The sequence below is a fragment of the Poecilia formosa genome, unplaced genomic scaffold (genome assembly GCF_000485575.1).
Source record: "Poecilia formosa unplaced genomic scaffold, Poecilia_formosa-5.1.2 Scaffold36, whole genome shotgun sequence".
Taxonomy (NCBI): domain Eukaryota; kingdom Metazoa; phylum Chordata; class Actinopteri; order Cyprinodontiformes; family Poeciliidae; genus Poecilia; species Poecilia formosa.
In genome coordinates, this window is record NW_006799975.1 from 2,093,527 (window position 1) to 2,114,637 (window position 21,111).

At 37.0% G+C, this 21,111-nt stretch overlaps 2 protein-coding genes across 3 annotated transcripts; both read left to right on the top strand.

Moving 5' to 3' along the window:
• Positions 1–827: 827 nt before the first annotated feature.
• LOC103136980 (zinc finger protein 706) lies at positions 828–5,568 on the top strand. 2 transcript variants are annotated; one of them, XM_007550467.2, is made up of 3 exons: positions 828–991; positions 1,652–1,800; positions 4,124–5,568. In XM_007550467.2, the coding sequence occupies exons 1-3, from the start codon at positions 979–981 to the stop codon at positions 4,217–4,219; spliced, it is 258 nt and encodes an 85-aa protein (XP_007550529.1). In that variant the 5' UTR covers positions 828–978; the 3' UTR covers positions 4,220–5,568. The 2 variants fall into 2 exon arrangements, with proteins under 2 accessions (XP_007550529.1, XP_007550531.1); XM_007550469.2 differs by having other exon boundaries at positions 829–963.
• Positions 5,569–11,364: 5,796 nt separating this feature from the next.
• On the top strand, positions 11,365–19,723 carry LOC103136981 (14-3-3 protein zeta/delta). Its single transcript, XM_007550470.2, has 6 exons — positions 11,365–11,487; positions 13,833–14,144; positions 16,790–16,913; positions 18,048–18,211; positions 18,523–18,618; positions 18,761–19,723. Exons 2-6 carry the CDS (start codon positions 13,842–13,844, stop codon positions 18,815–18,817), a joined length of 744 nt encoding a protein of 247 aa, XP_007550532.1. The 5' UTR covers positions 11,365–11,487; positions 13,833–13,841; the 3' UTR covers positions 18,818–19,723.
• Positions 19,724–21,111: the final 1,388 nt, after the last annotated feature.

Here is a 21,111-nt window from a genome sequence, read left to right on the forward strand (position 1 = left end):
AGCTAGACACCAGCAGCCCTCCTGACCCCTTTAGGGACAATATGAAAACTTTCATGTCACTGTAACATTGCATATATATTTACAAATTATACAGACAGGGGCCCTGCAGAGGATGGTGAGGGGAACTGAGAAGATCCCCAGTCCCTAGGATCTGTTCCAGAGCCACTGCATGATCATCGGCAGAGACTGCACACACTCGTCATGATTTATTTGAAACACTGCTGTCAGTCAAACATTATTGCAACATTAAAAGCAGAACCAGGAAGAATCAGCTTGCTGTGAAAATGCTGAACTGTTAGAGTTTATGTCCTTTTACTCTTCTTTCCACTACCTTACTTGTTTTATATATTAGATTTGTCCTTTTATCTGCTTTTGTTTTCAATTCTATTTTGATAAATCCCAGAGAATCTGTCTCGTTTTGTGGTATATTTCTGCTATTTCATGTGCAATGAAATGACAAGAAGAATTACATTTGCTTTAAATATCTTCATACAAATCTCAAATATGCTACTAGTGTAATCTCATTAGTCAATAAATTCTGCAAATACCGTTCGTCCTGTAAAGTGGGTTTTTAGGCTGTATCCTGACATCTAGTGGCGAGCATTTAATCTTACACGATTAGGTCGGACGTGTTTATATATATATGAGCTGAGTAAATTTGATGTTATTTATTGTTTTGCATAAAATTCTTGATTCCGCTTTTAATTTTTTTTCAGTAGTGATTTTACGTTAATGTGTTGTCAATAAAAAAAATCCACTATATCCATATCAGTACAAAACTGAAACCTGAAACTCGATTTTCTTCCCGACGCTTAGGGACGACCCTGAAGGCAGCACAGTAGGCATGCGCATTAGAGCATTTTGTATGCAAACCGTTCGAAATCGACGGATGGTTCAGAGGAAGCTGGCGTTTGTTACATTTCATTTTTGTGGCAGTTGTGAATAATACAATTTTTTTTATTGGTAAGCCATTTACAGATGCTGTGTTTACGTAAGTTAAAAACGACATTTAGCATATTTTGTATATTTCTACGTATTACTCCTGCTAGTATGAAATTACAACAGGCTGATAAAATGTGCATGTTTGAGCTAGTTTAAAATGACATTAGGGTTTCATTTATGTCCTTTTGTATATTTACCAAAATGTGATATGTGTTTTCCACCGTCTCTGTCAGTGTTACCGTTTATAACTGCTTTTAACTCAACGCTTGCAATGAGCGGTTAAGCTACAATGCTAGCCTTACGTCATTCCGTCCACGGCACGTACTGTACAGGCTTAGAATTACTCTGATGTTGTTTTGACTGCTGATAGTAAAAGTATATACATTTATCGTTTCACCTCTGCAGCAGGGTTCATACAGCCACTAAACCTGACCCAGTTCCGGTAAATTTATAGACGTCTGCTGTTTAATTTTCTTTAGGGACATTTCCAAGTTAATTGCTTTTTGCTTGTGACCTAAAAAGAGACAATTAACCCAGTTTTGAGAGATATTTCACACCTAATGTTGCTCTGAACATTTTAAAACACATCAACATTATTGGAGGGTTTTTTAAAGGCATTTTCTGCTTTCATAGTTTGTTTTTCCACCACCTTCTCCAGCCATCCTCCCTCACACATTGCCATTTTCTATCTCCTGTCTGATTCCTTCAGGTGTAACGTCAGATATGGCCCGTGGGCACCAGAAGTTTCAGTCTCAGCAGAAAAATGCCAAAAAGCAGGCGGAAATAAAAAAGAGCAAAGGTCATGACCAGAAGGCAGCAGCCAAAGCTGCCTTGGTATACACCTGCAGTGTATGCCGGGTATGTAAATTATATGCATCAATCTGGGCACATGCTATGCTTTTGTGTGTAAATTGCTTTTAAAAAGACAACAGGAGAGTCTCAGTTATTAAAAAATGCACTCCATGCTTAGCATTATTACCATAACATCTATGGTTTACAGAAGTGTTTGTACCCACGCCATGTTGCATCACAAGCTTTATTGAATTGGGATTTCACATGATAAACGGTCGTCACACAGTAGTGCAAAATTGTGGGAGAAATATGGTGAATGGTCCTTTCTGTTTGACAGAACATCAATACAGTGTGCAACTGATCTGTTTATTTTTGGACTAACCAATTAATAATTGTATAGGAAAAGGTGCATAGTAGAAGTTTTTTTTCTCGTTGTTTTACAGAATTTAAAGCTAAAATTCCCACTTGAGGAAGTTTAAGCAGACCATTTTTACTGTCAATGTTTATTTTGTATGTCTTGAATGCAAAATGTTTTATGTTTTTGTACAGTTTTTGTTTAATTACTGCTGTTAGTGTGTTGTTCTTTCAGCAACTGACCTTTTTTTGAGTCTGTATGCTCCCATTAAAAATTTATCGATTTCTAAATTAATTCACCATTATTCCAATAATTGATTCATCGATGGTTAATCGGATTAATAGATTATTGAAGCCCTAGAAAGAACCATTAAGCACCCTTCTTTATTTTAAAAAAATAAATAGTAATAGGTAATATGCAATTCTAGTCCAAAGCTTTAAATCAGCACCTAAAATGTGAAAATAATAATTGCCTGTTTAGAATTTTAATTTGAAATGGATACTGGATAGACTGTGGTATTTCCTTCCTTAATGTGACAACAATCTAACCAAACAAAATAAAAACGTCACTCCTACAATGCTGAGTCATGTTGACGTTTTCAAATTGACTTCCTGCCTGTTTGGTTTGATTATTCATTATATTATTTGGATAGGATTGACATATTTTAATTTCCTTGTTACTGTATGCATTTGATACAGTTAGGCCTGTCGCGATAAACGATAAATCAATTAATCAGACGATAAATTAAACCTATCGACCTCATTTTAATTATGGCTTTATCGTCTCTTCCTGCCTTTTTTTCTTTCTGTTGATGGCACTGAATAAAAAAGGCTCAACTCCGGTGCTCTCCACTTACCCTCCCTTCCTCATTTCCTTAGTCTAATGTCCAGCGCACACTAGACGAGTTGTCGGCCGACTGTCGGCCTATTTTCAAAACCTGAGATTAGCCACAGAAATCCGAGGTATAACGGTTCGATCGGGTTCGTCGTGCCGTGTGGTGTCCAGCCACATGGGCACAAAATAACGGCTGCAAGTCCAGTTAACTAATTTTACAATCAGGCATTAATCAATGCTTTACTAGAATCTACCTGTTATGCATGTGGCTAGAGTCAGCATAAAGTCCTGACTGAATGAAAATCATTATAACCCATTTATGTCACGTTAACGAAGAACAGCTGAAAACTTCGGTAGTAATTTGGCTCCAACTCCTCCCTTTGTCATTTCTATATTCTTTGCACGAAATAAATAAATATTAATGTTGTTTCCACATATCATCTCCGATGTCCACTGGACTTCCGGTTGGGCCGTGTCAGCTGTTTGGGATTCCCCTCCATAATTTCCCCTCAGAAAGCAGGAGGAGAATCCACGCTTTCTGATTGGCTCCCTGTCACATTCAGCTAAGCTCCCAGTCGGGGAAAACCCCTGATTTAGATCAGAGTGGCCACGACGATTTACCATAACACACCACACACTGCAGGATGATCGGTTAGATCGACCAACGATCTAAGATTGTCATAAGGAGAAAACGGGCAAAAAATGTAGTGTGAACTATTGCATTAGGTAGTCGGATGTGCCCGTTTTTTCTATTTAAATACTGAAGGGCAATACAGACTTCATAATCTGCACTCTTTTGGTTGAATGCACTATTTATTGTTTAGTTTTTATTCAAGTACATTTTTTTTTGTTAATGGAGACTGAGAATCCATTTTATTTTTGTTTTTGGTTGTTTTGTTTATTTAGTTTATCAGTTCCAGTGTTACGTGTTATTTTGAAAATAAGGTGTATCTATCAGGAAATTGCATGTATTTTTAGTCATTTCCATTAAATCAGTGTCAAAAGGTCTTGACGCAATATTATCGTTTATCGCAATAATTTTTTTTAGACAATTAATCGTCCAGCAAAATTTGTTATCGTGACAGGCCTAGATACAGTCCTCTTGTTTGTAGGAGGAATCTTTTCTGTACTTGCAGTTGTTAACTTCTATTTTCATATTCCAGTTTCTCTTCTTTTTCTTTTTTTTTTCTCTTTTATCAGACGCAAATGCCTGACCCTAAAACCTTCAAGCAGCACTTCGAAAGCAAACATCCAAAGTCTCCGATGCCCCCGGAGTTGGTCGGCGTGGAGGCGTAACACGCCCACCTCCACTAATGAGACAGCTGAAGCTGATTCAGGACAGACTCTGTCTCCACTTTGGACACACAACATTGAGTGTTTCAGAAGAAATATCTGTTTCTCCAGCTGATCTGGGTTTGAGTGTTTTATGCAGAAATGGTATGTACTTAGTGGTTCGTCTCTTTTTTTTTCTTCTTTTTTTTTACCCCCAATGGTTTTTTGGGGGGGGATTTTTTTTCTTTGCCCTAACCTGCCAAAATTTGATCCAGGCCTGTTACCAAAGGATGGAAGATGCACAACCAACCATTTCGCCTCATTTCTAAAAAAAGTCTTGCATGTTGAGTTGTAAACAGTATTTGATCATTTCAATGCTAAATTTACAAGAGCAGCTCGTCTGTGTGCTTTGTGACTACTGCACCGTCTCAGGTCTCCCATTGTTGCAGAGCAGGCTGTAAAGCAGTGAGCCAGTGGTAGTGGCTCCGCTTGGTCAATCTGCCCTCCACATTTCAATCCAGCGATTTCTGCAGAATATTTGAGTTCATAATGTGTTTGGAAAGATAAATGTCAAAACGGTGGTTTGTTCCTTTTTACTTCCAAGCTGCACTGATATTGTTCCTGCCTGGAAAGATTCAACAGAGCCTAGCATGCTGGTTATTTTTGTCTATATGAAGAATATGTTGAAGACACTGCGCTACACGGGTACTGAAGTTCCTCCACCTCCCCCTCAGATTTTCATGAATTGTACATAGCTTACTTCCTGTGAAAGGTAAATAGAGGAGAGTGAAAGTTTATTCATAGTAAACTCTATCCAAAGGAAAATCCTTTGACCTCATGAAGGATCTCTTACTTAAACTTAGTTTGAAGTGAGTATAGAAGATGGTAATGGGCTGCTCCAATTCCCAGAAGTTACCATGGTAAAATATTTGTGACATACAAATACACATAACTCCTTGTGTACAGCTGTAGTTTTGATAATAATTTAGTTTATCACTGTAGAGTTTTCCAGTGTAAACGGTCTTAACAGTCACATTTCTGACATTCTTAAGTGCAAGTCTTTGTTCTCCAATCACGATTGAGGTGAAGTGTTCCGACTGAACCTGCATTAAAAGTCTGAATTGCATTACATTGTAAGTCAGCTTCGGTTATTTTTGTACAAACTTCCTATCATAACCAACAAACAGATTTAATTTATTTAAAGGAACAGTTTCTCCAACAGGTTTTTACCTTCTGGTATTGAACCACTGAACATCGTATCACTGTGCTATAAGTCTGGACTGACAACCAGCCATGTTTTTACTTTTGTAATAATCATATCTTGTCAACGTAATGTAATATTTAGTCTTTTAATAAAGGTCTTTTATATCAGATCTTCAGTGTTTGTTTTTAGCATTCTTGCATGTATAAGCAGAAATCTTCCATGATATATTTTTCATGGAATGTTTTTACATTTATTTTTGATAAATTAGAATATTAGAATAAAGCTTGTTTTGTTGACTTGAATTACTAAGTGAAACATTGATGAAACACTCAGACTGATGCTTTATGGGGTTTAATGCTAATAAACACATTTAATATTAGAATAGCTATGAATCTGTATTGAAAACCTGGGCACAAATTTTGAATCATAACTCAATCATGAAGTCTGCTGGAAACTTCATATTGCTAGCACACAATCCAAGATGGCCAGGAGCTTTTCTACAATGGAGAAATCTAAATACCTGTTAGTCTATAACTCCTTGTGCGTTGTATAATACACACTTACACTACCATACGTTAGCTAAGGAGTTGAGAGCAGTTTAGATATAGTTTTCCGTTTACAAAAAAAGAGCAATTAGAATTCTCCACTATTCTGATTTTCAGAGATTATTTGAATCCACTGTTTTTAAAATCTAAAATACTAAATTTGGAGATTTAGTTTAATTCAAAACTATTACAAACGATATATAAAGCAAAACAAAATTAACTACTGGTAAAACCTTTTTTAAAAAGTGTTTATAGTACAACAAAACAAACGTGCATTACACAGGGTAGATTTATGGAATAGCTTAAGTAAGGTAATTAAAAGTCTGTACAAAATTTTAACAAAAAATCTAAAGCTAATACATATTTTTAAAAATGCAGCTGAATAACACACACCTAATATTGTAAATAACACAGAATGAGTGGTATTTAATCTAATTTACTGTATTTTGCACCAATTCTATTTGTAATAGGATGCATTTTTCTTTGATTTGCTCAAATAAAGACAAAATATATACCAGAAATTTAAGAAATGCATTTTCATTCAGAAATATGGGCTTACTGAAGCTTGAATAACATAATGAGATTAGGTTCAGAAGGCCATTTTAATCTGACAAGCAAGCCCCATCAGAACATGTTCTAACTCAATATGACATTATGTACATTCTGGAAGAAAGTGAATCTGGTTATTTCTATATAATATGGAAATATTTAGTATTTACTACATATTTTAAACTAATTTTACATTAATCTTGTCACACTGATGAGGAATCCTGCAGCTCACTCTTAGCCTGTGCAATTGCCAGGTCAGGATAATGTACTATAATACTTACATTTATAAGTGTATGTATGAATGTAAAAACTATACATAGTTATTTTATTTAGAACAAATACATAAATGTTCCACTATATGAGCTCTCAGATTTCTAATCTCTAATTAGAAAAGAGATATCTTATATCTATTTTTTTAGCTTGTCAGGACTTGTTCACTGTTGAAACCAGTCATTGGGATTTTAGGGATTTTTAAATAATGACCTAATGCCATTAGTCATCAGCCATGGTTTCCTGTCACAAGCCATTGTCACAGTCTGTAAAATAAACTATGTGATCCTGACAAGCCACGTCATAAATTCTGTAGACAGTTCTTTGTTTTTTTGTTGTGTTTTTTCCCAGTTCTCTAGACAAGGTTTCAGGGAATTAAGATTTACCTGAACTGCAAGGTTGATTTCATAGCTTATACGAGGAGCACATCATATTAAAAAAAAAAATAATTAACTGAATACCTGCTGTAAAGACAAACGAATGCCCATTTGGACTCCAAAAAGTTCAGAATAAGTTGAACATTTGGAGCTAGAGCTCTGTTCTGCTGCACAGGAGGAAAATCCTCATCATTTGATCACAGCATCCGTCTTTGGAGATTTGTAGCTTTCCAACTTCTTAGGAATGATTGTTGTAAATCAATAAGTCTGACATCAGGGTTCTGTGATGAACACTTGTCTTAAAGACTTTTAACTACTTTCACTGCAAAAACATTAAATCTTACCAAGTATTTATGGTCTAGTTTCTAGTGCAAATATTGTAAACTTGAAATATGACAAAATTAACTAATAAGTGACTTTTCAGCAAAGATATGAGCTTTTAAGTCAATAATTCCTTGATATTGATGAAAAAGTAATTATTCAATTAGCATATGATCTCACTTAAAGTATAGGGGGAAATGTGATGTTATAAGTGAAATAACCTGCCAGTGGAATTTGTACTTTTTCATCAATATTAAAAAAATGATTGACATAAAACTTGCTGAAAAGTTACTTGTTAGTTAATTTTGCATTATTTCAAGAGTACTAAGATACTTGCACTAAAAAATAGACAAAAATACTTGGTGAGATTTTGTGTTTTTGCAGTGTTGATGGTACACTTAGTATTCCTCCCAGACCCCATTTGGTCAAGCTTTTTGGTGAAGCTTTAAGTTCCTGTCTGAGATATTCCTTCAAACTTTCCACATAATGTTTCTTCCTCATGATACTGATCATCTATTTAGTAGAGCGCTCCAGTCCATCCTGCAGCCAAACAGCCTCACAACAGGATGTTCCCACTTCCTGGCCTCACAGTTGGGATGGTGTTCTCATGCTTCCAATGTTTCTTTTTCTTCTAAATGTAAGGATGGTCACTACAGCCAAACGCCTCAAGAGTTCCAGGACATGTCTTTAAATATTGTCTTTGTCTCTATGTGAGTTTTCTAACTATGATGTAGATTTTTATGCAATTTCTAGAATGACTTCTTCCTCTCTGAGCGGCCTTCCAGCCCATCTTGGTACAGAACTCATTTCACTGTGCAATCGCTCTTTCACCAGCCTCAGTCAGCCTTTTCACAGAGTATTTTGCTTCTTTTTAAGGGTATGAAAACACTTTCATACCCTTAGTATAACAGGGAATATTTCCACACTGTCTATACTTTATCTTGGTGTATAATAATACTAAAAAAAAAAAAATCTCTATTTTGACTATGTGAAATAAATTTTGGTTAAAAAAAACAGAAAAGAAAAAGGTTTACTCAGATTTAATTTCAAACATTGTGGGAAAAAAAGTCATAAAATGTATGTTAACACTTGGTTTTAACTCTAAATATTAGAGATTATGTTTATCTTTTTACCCCAAGTGTAATAGAAAAAGTCTCTATGCCCGCAATTTCTGCTTTTAAAAATCAGTGAAATTGTTTATTTTATAAGTATTACCCTAACCCTAACTGGAAAGCACTAAAGTAAAAAAAAATTAACGGTTCACCACCTCATCAGAAGACCAAAATGAATGAGATTTTCACATGATGGAGGTAGGTTTACCTACCAGATGATGACTGTATGTAAACTTCTGAGTGGCACTGGTAAGGTGTGAGTCTCCTGGGTTTCCAGTAATACAGTCATGCACTTTCTTGTTTTCAGAGGAATGCTGGGCGTTTCCCAGTGTTTACGTAAGACCTTTTCTCATGCGGTTGCATCACTCCTGATCCTAACCAGACCTGAGTCGCTTTTCTGCTGTTCAGAAACGTCGGTGCGCCTCTGAGGCCACCCAGTTTGTTTTGTTTCGGTGTCGCCCATCTGCTTGTCCCCTTTGGAAATGTGTTTTTGTAAGAGATCTCTCCCCCTCCGGAAGTGTGTGTGTGTTTGTGCGTTTGTTTGTAATACCTTGTGGGGACGATTTTCCTGACATATACTACGTTGTGGGGACCAATNTATGCAGCAGTGTCATGGGCCAGTTATTTTAAGTGAGACAATTAAGATTAGCATTGTGGAAATAAAGTTCCGTCGTAGAAAGTGACTCTCTCTCCATTGTCCCAATGTTTTCTCTTTTCTGAGTGTTTCCAGAAGTGATCTGTAAGTTCAACTCTCCATTTGTGTGTGTGTGTGTGCGTGTGTGTGTGTGTGTGTGTTTGTATGTGTGCGTGTGTTTGTATGTGTGTGTGTGTGTGCGTGCACTGGGGCTAAAGAGGAGCCGCTTTTTAAATTCCAATCAACACCACTGTCACTCTCTCCTCACACTTTACCGCAACTGACTCGGATTCAGTATTTGCTCTGTGTGTGTTAAAGAGAGACCTATGTGGGATGGTAGTGGAAAGTTACAGTCATGTCCTTGAAGAATAAATGTTTCTGACATACTTACCTGTCTTTCTCTCTAAATATATCTATTCTGAACTGAATCTTTACTTCTTTCAGGCTTAATGTAAAGCTCTGTTATTTGTACAATATGCTTTTATGGACTTTTAGCTACCATGAAAATTATTCACCTCCTTAAATAGCTACCATGCAACTGGCCCATCATGGGAGTGGGGAGAGCTGAGAGTCACATAGCATGTTATGTCTTCCCCGGGCCAGGAATGTAACACCTGGAAATTAGTCATCGGCTTTTGGCCACTTTTACAAAAGGGTGGGTCACATTCACAGCACTTACCTAAAAAGGACATAACAATCAGAAAGATGTCAGAGCTAAAAAGAATGTTTGTGAAGACTGAAGAACAGATGACAATGCTAAGAGTTGAAATAACAGGGAATAATGCAAAATTGCAGATCAGGAAGAATTGGTCAGTTTGTCCTCCTGGTTTCACACAAGAGAAAAGTTTAATAACTGCATCAGTGTGTCGAGAAATAGATGGTGTGCACAGTGCAACCAATAATTATACTATTGTTAGACAGTTTTTCAATATCACTTCAGTGAAATGTGACTATGAATGTTACACAAGAGAGCTAAAAAGACACAACATATGGCTTTCATAATATAGGAAATTATACACCCAGGACTCTCCATTTATGGATTATTTCCTATTATTTCAGACTGCCTCTGTAGTTTTAGTTCTTCTCACAGATATTAATGCTTTATTGGCTTCACCCTTTCAAAATATAGGAAAATTTTGAGACTTAGTAAAAATAATAATTAAAAAAACTAACTATAATTACTTTGATTATGTAAGACATTTCTTTTTTTTTTCCTGTGTTAATTTCCTTAGTCATTTTTACTGTATTCTATGTGCTAATCCTCTCCACTTTAGTGTTTTCAACTGAAACTAACATGAGAACTGTTGCCATTACAGAAAGATTTGTGTTCAACACTTAGCCATTGTTCCAGTGTGCAGAAGCTGCTTCTCTGTGTGTGTCTGTGCATGTGCATACAAGACATGGCTCACGGACAGTAAAACCCACCTAACTGGTTTCTAAAGCTTTTATAGTGGAGTCCCTATGGGTTGGAGTTTCACCCTTCCCTGACCACAGTTTATTTAGACAGTAGACATGTATTTTCCTCCTTATTTTCTTCCTCTTCTTTTGCTCCTGTCTCTGCACATTGCAGCCAATATTATCTGATCCGTCCTTAAATAGGTTACAAGCTTGAAATCTTTGCTCAAGGGGAAATCATGTGACACGGCAAAAATAGCTTCACTCTCTCCCTTTGGAAACCAACCAGAATGCAAAAATAGTAATTTCTATTAGGAAAGTACCATAGCTGTGTCTTGTGTTCCAGTTTGTGGTGCCCTCTGCGTCTTGAGCAAATACCTGGTGTTTTCAAAAACACACTTTTTAGATGATTATCATAACTACTTACTACTTAAGATATTCTATTAGTTTCTGTGTCTGCTAGGTCTATTTATTTTCCTGCTCCAAAGTTCTGATTCAGAGAATGTGATTTACAACGTTGAAGGGGTTAAAAAGTAATAGGTTTCAGTTTTCTTGTTGCAAGAAAACCGCAATAGGGAGAGTACAGTTTTCCGTGTTTCAACGTGATTATACAGAATCACAGCAAATTATGCTATAGTGATAAATTATTTCCAAACTGTTTTTAAAATAAAGCTAACAGGGGATGTAAAAAACAACTACAACTCCCACAAACCGTCACGTTTGGTCACCCTGGTAACGTTTGACGTCAGTCCTCATTTGCCTCGGCGCTACTCTGGCCGTGTCTTGGACCGGTGTGATTGGGAGGAAACCCCGTTGACTGCACTCATTCGGACAGGCTGAGAGAATCAGCTGCACCTTGGTACGCCGACATCTACTAATATTCAGGTATGAAACAATGGTGGCTTTAGAAAAAATGTCTTCGGTTTGATATATTTTATATGTACTTTTTTTTTTTATTAATGAGTGTAAATAAATAACTGGCGGTCGAAGAAGCCCATTGTCTACGGGTTACTGGCAGGACTGGGTGTAGCGGGGACGCTCATCAAACTACAGAACAAAGGCTAGCTTAGCTAACGTTTCAGTTCGGGATGTGTCTAATGGCTGATTTTCTAACTGAAAATAGAAAGGCGTGTCAGTTGAGAGTAGGCTGAAATCCTGCTTGATACAAATGTTAAACATGTTACCTGAAACTGTGCCGTAGATAACCGATGAGGCAAATGAGGGCTTGCTGGAAATGGCATTGTCCCAGTGAACTATTAGCTAGAGCCGATATCTATATGGCATCTTGCAAATATGGTCAATTTACATTGCTACACCCCTTCGTTTGTGACAAAGTAATTTCCGTTTTTTCTCCCCCAAGTGATTATTTTTAGGTACTAAAAAAAAAAACCAAACGAGTTAAGTAAACGTAACATTTCCAAGTGGGCATTTTGCCAGGCCACATTAAATGTTATGTTCAGTTTGCTACAAAACGGTGTTAATTTCACCTTTATTACGTTTGGAAAAGCTGTCTAACTTGGAAAGCGTCTTTTTCAGGAAATAGTTGGCGCCATAGTAGAAAGTCGTCGGTCACGAGGGCCTAGCCTGTAGCCCGGTGCACTTTTTAACGGGGCTGTTTCTGTAGAGGGAATATGCTATCCTCTTCACCAGTTGCACATTTGCTTTAATATCTGCCAGAACGTGTCGTCCTAACAAAATCTTCAAACGAACTTTTCGTGTTTTAGCTTCCGCTTGTCGGACAAGCTACAGGTACAGGGATGGGTGTGGTGAGTGTGAATGAGAGAAAAGGAGGGGGCCACATTAACGCTGAAGGCTAGAAAAGCCTTACTGAATGGAGTGACACTACTGTGATTGCAACATTATTTCTTTTAGGTTATTCTTTTTTTTTTTGTCTTTAACGCTCATTTGTTGCGAATGTGGGTGGATTAGCAACATTTTAATAAGGAGTGGCTGACAAAACGAGCTTAAAGGCGAAAGTTCGTGAATTGGCTTTTAGAATGATACAAAGATCATCCTCTAGGTCAAATATCCATAAAATTACCACCCTGTAGTGAATTCCCCTGTTAACCCAAAGAAAATATTTAGCACAAAAATGCCATAATTCTACAGATTTTTAGGTATTACCACAGATCATTGAACAAATATATTTAACTACTTTACCCTTTCATTACTTAATATATTTAGTAATTAGTACATTTTAGTGTTTTTTAAAAAATGTAGTAGAACCCATTAGCAGATATCTTAAAGTCCATTATTGACATCAAAGACGTAATTATCACAGCGGTCATATTTTAGTATATAAATATAATTATCAGTTTCTTTTTTCTTTTCAAGAATTCTGTTCGCAACAAAATCAATCATGCTTTTAAATTTGCCCTAACCTTCTAACAGTTAGAAAATCAAACATTATTGAGCAAATTTATGGGTGTATTTTTTATTTATTTATTTTTTTGGTAAATGTATTTCCTCTCAAATCTGCCTTGATAGCAGTTTGCCTCATTAAAAGAGAAATAGTCATCGTCAGGTTGCAAAAGCATAAATCCAGTGACTGGAACCACAATGGCAGCTACATAATAGCCTAATAGCTCATTATTTTTTTTTAATTTTTTACCATAGCCAAGAAAATGCCAGTCGTCACACGTACACTGCCAGTCTGTTCGTGTTCAAACCTTTACACTCCTTGCCCACATAGTTGAGGTATTTAACAAGTTTCCCTCTGTTTGGAACACCAGGAAACTTACCACTTAATAATGGTTTAGACAGAACTTTGTGTGAAACTAAATCTGGATGGATTTTATTTTTGGCATCCATTTTTCCACCCAATTTATTTTTTCTTAGCATTTTGCGATGGGTCATCATTATGAAATAAATCTTAATTAAAACCTTGCTGGTCATTTCTTGTAAAAAAAAAATAAATTATTTTAGCAGTTTTTCTCTATTCTCTAATGTTAGCTTGGTAATAATTAGTCAGGGTATTTGCTCCGGTAGCCAACCATTAGTGAGCTGCTTAATAGACATGCTGATGCTAGCTCAATAATTGCACTTTTAAAAGTTATTTTTAATAAGAATGATGGATGGCATTCATTAGGGTCCATGCTGTCAGTGCAGAATGTCTTAATGAAGGGCAGTTAGCGGTGCTGCACTGCAGCGTTACAGTTTCTCCAGCTGTCTATTTAATTTTTAATTTACCTCTGCGTGACTTCTTTGTCTTTTGCTCCCTGCCCCTGCAGTGAGCAGCCATGAGTGAATCACCTCAGAAGGAACTGGTACAAAAGGCCAAGCTGGCTGAGCAGGCCGAGCGCTACGACGACATGGCCGCCGCCATGAAATCGGTGACGGAGGAGGGCGAGGAGCTGACGAACGAGGAGCGCAACCTGCTGTCGGTGGCCTACAAAAACGTGGTGGGCGCCCGGCGCTCGTCTTGGCGCGTGGTGTCCAGCATCGAGCAGAAAGCAGATGCCAGCGAGGGCAGACAAGCCAAGGTCAAAGAGTACCGGGAGAAAATCGAGGGAGAGCTGAAAGAAATCTGCAATGACGTTCTGGTGAGTTTGGATCCGTCTCTTATTCTTTATTGCCTCCCTTTTGTTGGTTTCTGTATGAGGACACAAATAGTCCTGTTTCTTCCTTTAAAAACAGAGCAACATGCATGTATATTAAGTTTGTCGTTGGGTTTAATTTTTAAATTTGATCACTTTCATATTAGGTCTATTAAATAAGGATTTCAAAGAGCCAATTACAGAAAGAGTTGGTCATCTGAATATTATAATTCAAGCCTGGTTTATTAACAAGACCAAATTGTTTTCTGAAAAAGCTGATCTGTAAACATGTTTAATATTTTTGGTCCTGGTCTTACCTAGCTTCCTCTGCTCTATGTGATGTAATAGATGTGTAAGTCTATTAAGAAGGCTCGACTTAACAATACTAATGCTCAAAGTGAGTCATCTCTCCTGCAGTTGTATGTACTACTGTTGTAACAAAGCAGAAGCTTTAAAGTTTATTTTTAATGATTTACCTATCTATATATATATATTTTTCATTATTTTTTTTGTCAGTTGACGTGAGGATGTGTAACATGCTATAGAATAGTTAATCAGTTACCTGTAGTGGTTGGCATGAGGAAGTGTTATACCACAAAGTGTTTAGATAACTTACCATTTTATACTTAGTTTTGGTTGAATCAGTTTTACTACTTGTTAAATTCCAATCACCTTAAGGCCACTTTATTTGTTAAATTAGTGTTTATAATTTTGTACCTGTATAAACCTCTTCATTGTTGCGCAGGGCCTCAGCATGTTATCTGCCCAGCGATGACTCAAAGTCTTAATCCTATAATGACCGAAGCTGACCCTCCAGTATTGTGCATCACTTCGAGCCTTATGGAGGGTAAAAGAAACGGATTGTATTGATAGAGGAAGAAGAGTTGAGTTTAGGTTTTGTCCAGTCAAAACTAAAGGACTTTATTTATGTTTTGATTTTAACAGGAGAAAATGTTTTAAAATCATAAAATATGATGAAGTATGTATTTAACCATCTACCTTTTATATTGTTCCCACCCTTAGAGTCTATTCAGCAGTAGTAACAGCACTATTATAATGCTGCTTTAAGTCAACATAGAGGGTGTGGCAGCTTTTTGTCTTGCTGGGCTCCCCCTACTGTTCCTGAATGCAACAGCAATGTTTTAAAATATTTTGAATAAGCTTTACACATGGAAATATTTTTGAGATTTTTTTTTATCTTATCAAAATACATCACCTTGTTTTTTAATAGACAAGAACAAAGCTTTATGTAATTAAACCTACGATAATTACTAGTCTAACAGAAACATGTCATTTCTTTTCAGCCACTGTTGGATAATAACCCATTTATGGTCTCATGCGTTTCCATTTTAGTTTTAAATCCATTATACTGCATGAATGAAATGCTTACATGTAATATTTTATGCAACTGTCGGTTTTATTGTGAGGTAAATGGGAATAAAAGCAGTTTTTCCCCTACCTGATGTGCTATTTAGAGATATGTTTAAGTTTTAGCTACAATTTTATTAGCAGGGCTTGTGGAATCTAATGCTCACTATGCTGCACTGCTGTCCCATTCTGCTCTCACAGATCAATAAACCACTGGCTTGCACACGTTTTTCTATTCTAAATGACATGAATTGGATTTTCCGTTGACCCCAAAAAGCCATGCGAGACCTTTGTATGTTTAAACTCCTACTTCCCTATAAAAGGTTTTTTTGTTTTTAAATTGTGCAGAAACACCATCCCTATTTCAGTGTAATTTTCTTCTGCTCTGTACCGCCATAGTGATATCCTGATTTTAGCTGTGCCCTTGCCAGTGGCCTAGTTCTACATTCACATCCCACAGGGCGTCCCCTATCTTTCACATTGGTTTAAGAGCATTCAGCAAATGCATGCTCTCATTAGCCTTGTTTATCCCTTTATCCTTTTAATATGCAAATGAGCTGTATTCAAAGAGGGTCTTGAGAACTTTAAAAACAGCCCATTGTCTTCCAGTCGATTTGGATTTGAGCGGCGATCCCACATTGTAATTTATTTTGTAGGATCATTAATAAAGGTGTTTTGCTTCTCTCCAACAGGAGAATCCATAGATTTATGCTATCATGTCATAAGTTTCATAATCAAGAGTTCTAGCAGCAGGTTACCATTGCTCACAATGAGATGGCTGGCTTTCCTTCAGCTAGCGCTCAGGTTAGCAACCAGAGCAGATTATCAAGCAGTGCATGCTTGTGTCACAGAGAGCCAAGCTGGTGTCTATGTGACCTACTTCCTCATCAGTTCAGCTGCCTGCTTCCTCTCCCTAGTCACACCAGCTTCCATCCATACTCCTAGTGTCCCTTTATCTCTTCAGATCACTCCTCTCCCCCAATGCACCCCACCCATATGCTATCATGCTATCACATCCACATAGGTCCATCCCCCTCTGTGGTCCCTGAAGCATCTGTGATGTAGCCTGGCCAATTTTTTCAAGCCTGGAGGTTAATTAGACATGCCCAGCTTATTTCTACCACCGATTTATGTCTGAAACCTGTGGATTGGAAAATCTGTGTTCTTGCTCAGGTTGAACAACAACTGTGTGTTTTGGGGGAACAAGTGGATGTAAAATGTAGAAGGTAGATGAATACAAACTTGAAAAAATAAAACAACTTTTTTTTGTTTTGCTTTCACAGGTTCTTTTGGACAAGTTCCTCATCCCCAAAGCAGAGGCAGCAGAGAGCAAAGTATTTTATTTGAAAATGAAAGGAGACTACTTCCGCTACTTGGCTGAGGTGGCGACAGGAGACGAGAAAGACGGTACGCCTCTGTTCACTTCTGCTATATGCAACATTGCTGATGTGTCACAGTGAGACTACTGTCATTCATAGCAGTCCTTTCTTTTAAAGTTCTTCACTTTTTTCTATTTTTATGACAAAATTGAAATTGAAACTTATTGCACACCACATCCAATTGATGTCTCGATGTGCCTAAACAGCAAGTGATTGTCATTGGTTCTCTTTTAAGCAGTTTAATTTTCACTTGTGACTTCCTGTTCTTTGGTCTCATAGAAGATGCGCTCCAGTGCCAAGACTGAAATGGTGTTAAAACAATCTAGTTCACTTTTGTCACCACAATGACCTTTTTTTCTTCTTCTTTTATTTCACTAAACCCTTCTAGAACAATTTCCAGGGTAAATACTCCTACAGTTTGTTTACCCTGGTGATGATGTCGTGCAATTACTGTAATTAAGTAATTGCACTTTTTGATGCGCCTTTATCGATATTCTGCAACATTCAACTGTTTTTAGTTCAAACTGCATCATGGAACGAAGCATCAAAGTAGCGGGGTCATAGACAGGAAGTCAAAGCACTTTACATTACAGAAGCAACACGTCACTTAGAAATTGATCTGTTCTGGGTAGTTCATAAAAGGTTCATACAGTATTGGACCAAAAAGTAAACGAGTAAAATAAGCAGCCGAACATGGCACTGTGCAATAGACACTAAAAGCTACTTTGTTGCAGCATGTGCAATCCTGTTTGCTAAAACTTGAAGCCTTTAATTTAAATGATGTATGTGAAAACCTGATCCTCATATGTTTAAAACAGAAAAGATAGGATAAATCCTCCAAATCTTCTCCAGTGTTGTTACAGAACTTTTTTTTGTTTGCTTTATATTCCTTTATGCTAACATGTCTTATAAATTACTAAATAAATGTCACACCGTTATATATAGGATAGTATTAGAGAGGCAGTGTTTGAAAGCTTTAAAAATTGCCTCTGAAAATAAGTCAAAATAATCAAGTTTAAACTCGATGACTAGAACTTAAACTTAGTATACTCAAATTAGTGTATGTCCAATTATCCTATTGCATTATAAAATGCTTAAAATTAGGTCCTGTGCTCAGATGATTCTGTTTTCTCATAATGTTTTTTTGTCATTATTATTTCAGGCATCATCAAAGATTCACAGAAGGCTTACCAACAGGCCTTTGACATCAGCAAAGCAGAGATGCAGCCGACGCACCCCATACGCCTCGGACTAGCCCTTAATTTCTCTGTGTTCTTCTACGAGATCCTCAACTCCCCTGAAGAGGCTTGCAAGCTAGCCAAGCAGGTAATTCAGTACTCAAGAATGCAGATGCTTTGTATTCAATGCAATTAATTGCAGCTCACCAACAAACACACACTTATCCTTTCATTTTCAAATGTGATGGAGTGGAACCCAGACATCCCTCTCTCCGGAAATATTCTCCAGCTTTTTCTTGAGGCATCTCAAATTGTTCCCAGGAACATAAAGTTTATATATGTTCCCCTACAGTGAGATCTGGGTGACTGATGAATGGATGGACCTTCTGAATAGGCAGACATGAAAGACAAATTGCATCTTCTTATCGTACCTTTAAAAATTGACTTTATTTCCTCCAGGCTTTCGACGATGCCATCGCAGAGCTTGACACACTGAGTGAAGAATCGTACAAAGACAGTACACTAATCATGCAGCTATTGAGAGACAACTTGACAGTAAGTTTCCCTTTTTTATTTCTATTTATTTATTTTTTTATTTTATTTTGCGTAATAAAATTTTTTGGGGATTGGAGAAAATTGGATGAGCAAAGCAAAGAGTTGAGCGATTCAAAAGTTTGATCACCGTCTCCTTCCTCAGCTTTGGACTTCTGACAACGCAGTCGAGGGAGAGGAATCAGAGGAGCCCAAAGAATGAGCCTCACCCTCAAAGTCATCCTCGTCTGCCTGACATCATCCAAAGTCCTCTTTATTGTGATCAGCACTCGACCACCTCATTCATGACATCCAGTTTGATCCTTTGTTTCTCTATCTAGGTCATCCCTCTCTTTTTGGTTTGCTGTTTGTTCTGCAGTAAGTGCAGATAAACAGGTTGGGGCTTTAAAGTGTGATGGGAGGGTTCATGCATGTTTTGGGGTTGGGTTGCCTGCTGACCTTGTTCCAGGGTCTAAGCATTTTTTGGGGTTTTCCAGTCGTGAAACGTGCAGCAAGCAGTTTTAAAAGCCACAAAAAAAAAGAATTACTGCGTGTGTCCTAAATATTAAAGGTGCTGTTTGTACGCAGCAACATCTTTTGATGATCAGTTAGTGGTTGCTCAATACCAACCTGCCCACTTGTACCTGACTCGGCAGGAGGAGGAAATACAGCAAAGGCAGACACAATGATGACATAATGGGGGAGAGCTGGTGATGAAGGGCCAGATTTTTACACAGGTTACATTCCATAAACTGTTATCAACCTTCTACTGTCTTTTTTTTTTTTCTTTTGTTGGGGGGGCTGCTTTTGTATGTCTATGTATCCATTACGAGGTATAGAAAATTAAAAGAACAAGAGCACAAGCTTGTACTGTTGCTGTTTTTGTATGAGCACCTCAGTAAGTATAAAAAAATCCCACTTTTTATATAATGAAAAGTTTTTGAAAATAAGTTTTTTTTTCCAGTTCTTGCATAAAGTTGGTCAAAGGGTAGTCTGGAGAAGTAAACGGTTGTTGTTGGCGGGTTAGCTTTGTCTGTCTTTGGAGTTTTCATACTAAACACTTGAGCGTAACTGTTATTTGGGGGTAATGCATAATTTCATTTAAGTAAAATAAACAATTTAAAAGGTTCAACTTGTCCTTTGTTTTCCTTACTTGAATATATAGTAATCTTCAGTGTTCCGCCATGACTCATGACATGTTTCAAAGTCATCTGCAAGCTCAGCATTTAAGCATGGTCACCTAAAAGTTCAGTTTGGCTAAACATATTAATCTGGATAAGGTTTTAAGATTTTAATCTCTTGTAGAAAACAGGACATGCATTTACACTTTTTAATTACCTTGTTTTAAATAAACCATACTGTAAATGTTAGTTTTGATTTAAAGTTGCTAAAATGTAGCAAGCTAATCCTGTCTTTTCTTTTTTTTTTTTTTTGCTTTTGGTTCCCTTCTAGACGTTAACAGTTGAAATGCATCAGACAATGGATGGAAAACTTTGCAGTTTGTTGTCCTGAATAAGATCGTTTCCACTGTGGTTTGTTCCAAAAGGGAAAACCTCCATATTCTTTGCTGCCATGAATGGAGAGTCGGCTACCCATAAACTACCGTTTGGGTGCGTCTTCCACTCCCACGGCTCTACTTGATCACAGGGCAGATTCAACACAGGAATGCTGTAGGCCTACTGTGCTGTATTACTATGTCCTAATACTCAATTTAAGTAAGAAGGCGTCTGTGTTCCTTTTTGGTAAATGTACTTATTTGGGAGAATTTAAAACGTAAGGAATCTTCATTGCTATAAACGTCAAAATGGCTAAAAATAATTTGTGTCCCATTCAAGAAGTCGAAAACTGTTGGTGCGATTTAGCACCCCCTGCAGTCCTTATGATAGTAGTATGAGAGGTGCACTCCCTTGTGGGCTCTACAAACTCGGAAACGATCACAGGAAGTACAATCTTTACAAGCGTTTTGTTCAATGCAATAAATAAAATGCATTTAAATGTTTAACTTAGAAGAAACGGACGGCTCTGTTCTGTTTAAGCAGCCCTATCAAGGTTCCTACATTTAGTTTCTACATGAAATTGGATAAAGTTTTTAACACATGGTCCAAATATGCACTAATAATATGTGAACTGTTACATGTTAAAATAGCAACCAAAAGTTTTATAAACTTTTAGAAATAAAACATGTCTGAGATGGAAGTTGCCTGTACATGGAAGCTACAAGGAGTTGAGGTATTAAAGATGGATTAGTGCAGGCATGGGAAGAAGAAAGTACTTCATCTTCCAAGTCTGGTGAGGGTTTTTTATATCAGAGCTTAATAAACAAAATCTAGTCTTAAAGTTTTACATATTTTAAAGTAAAAGGAATCATAGAACAGCTTCTACAATGCCATCACTTTCTGATAAACAATAAACCAAAAGTTTATTGTTTCATTTAGGTAGATTTATGACTGTTTTTATGCACTGTTCTCTTAAGGTTCTGTAATAGCATTTCAATGATTTTGAGGTCTGGATTTTATC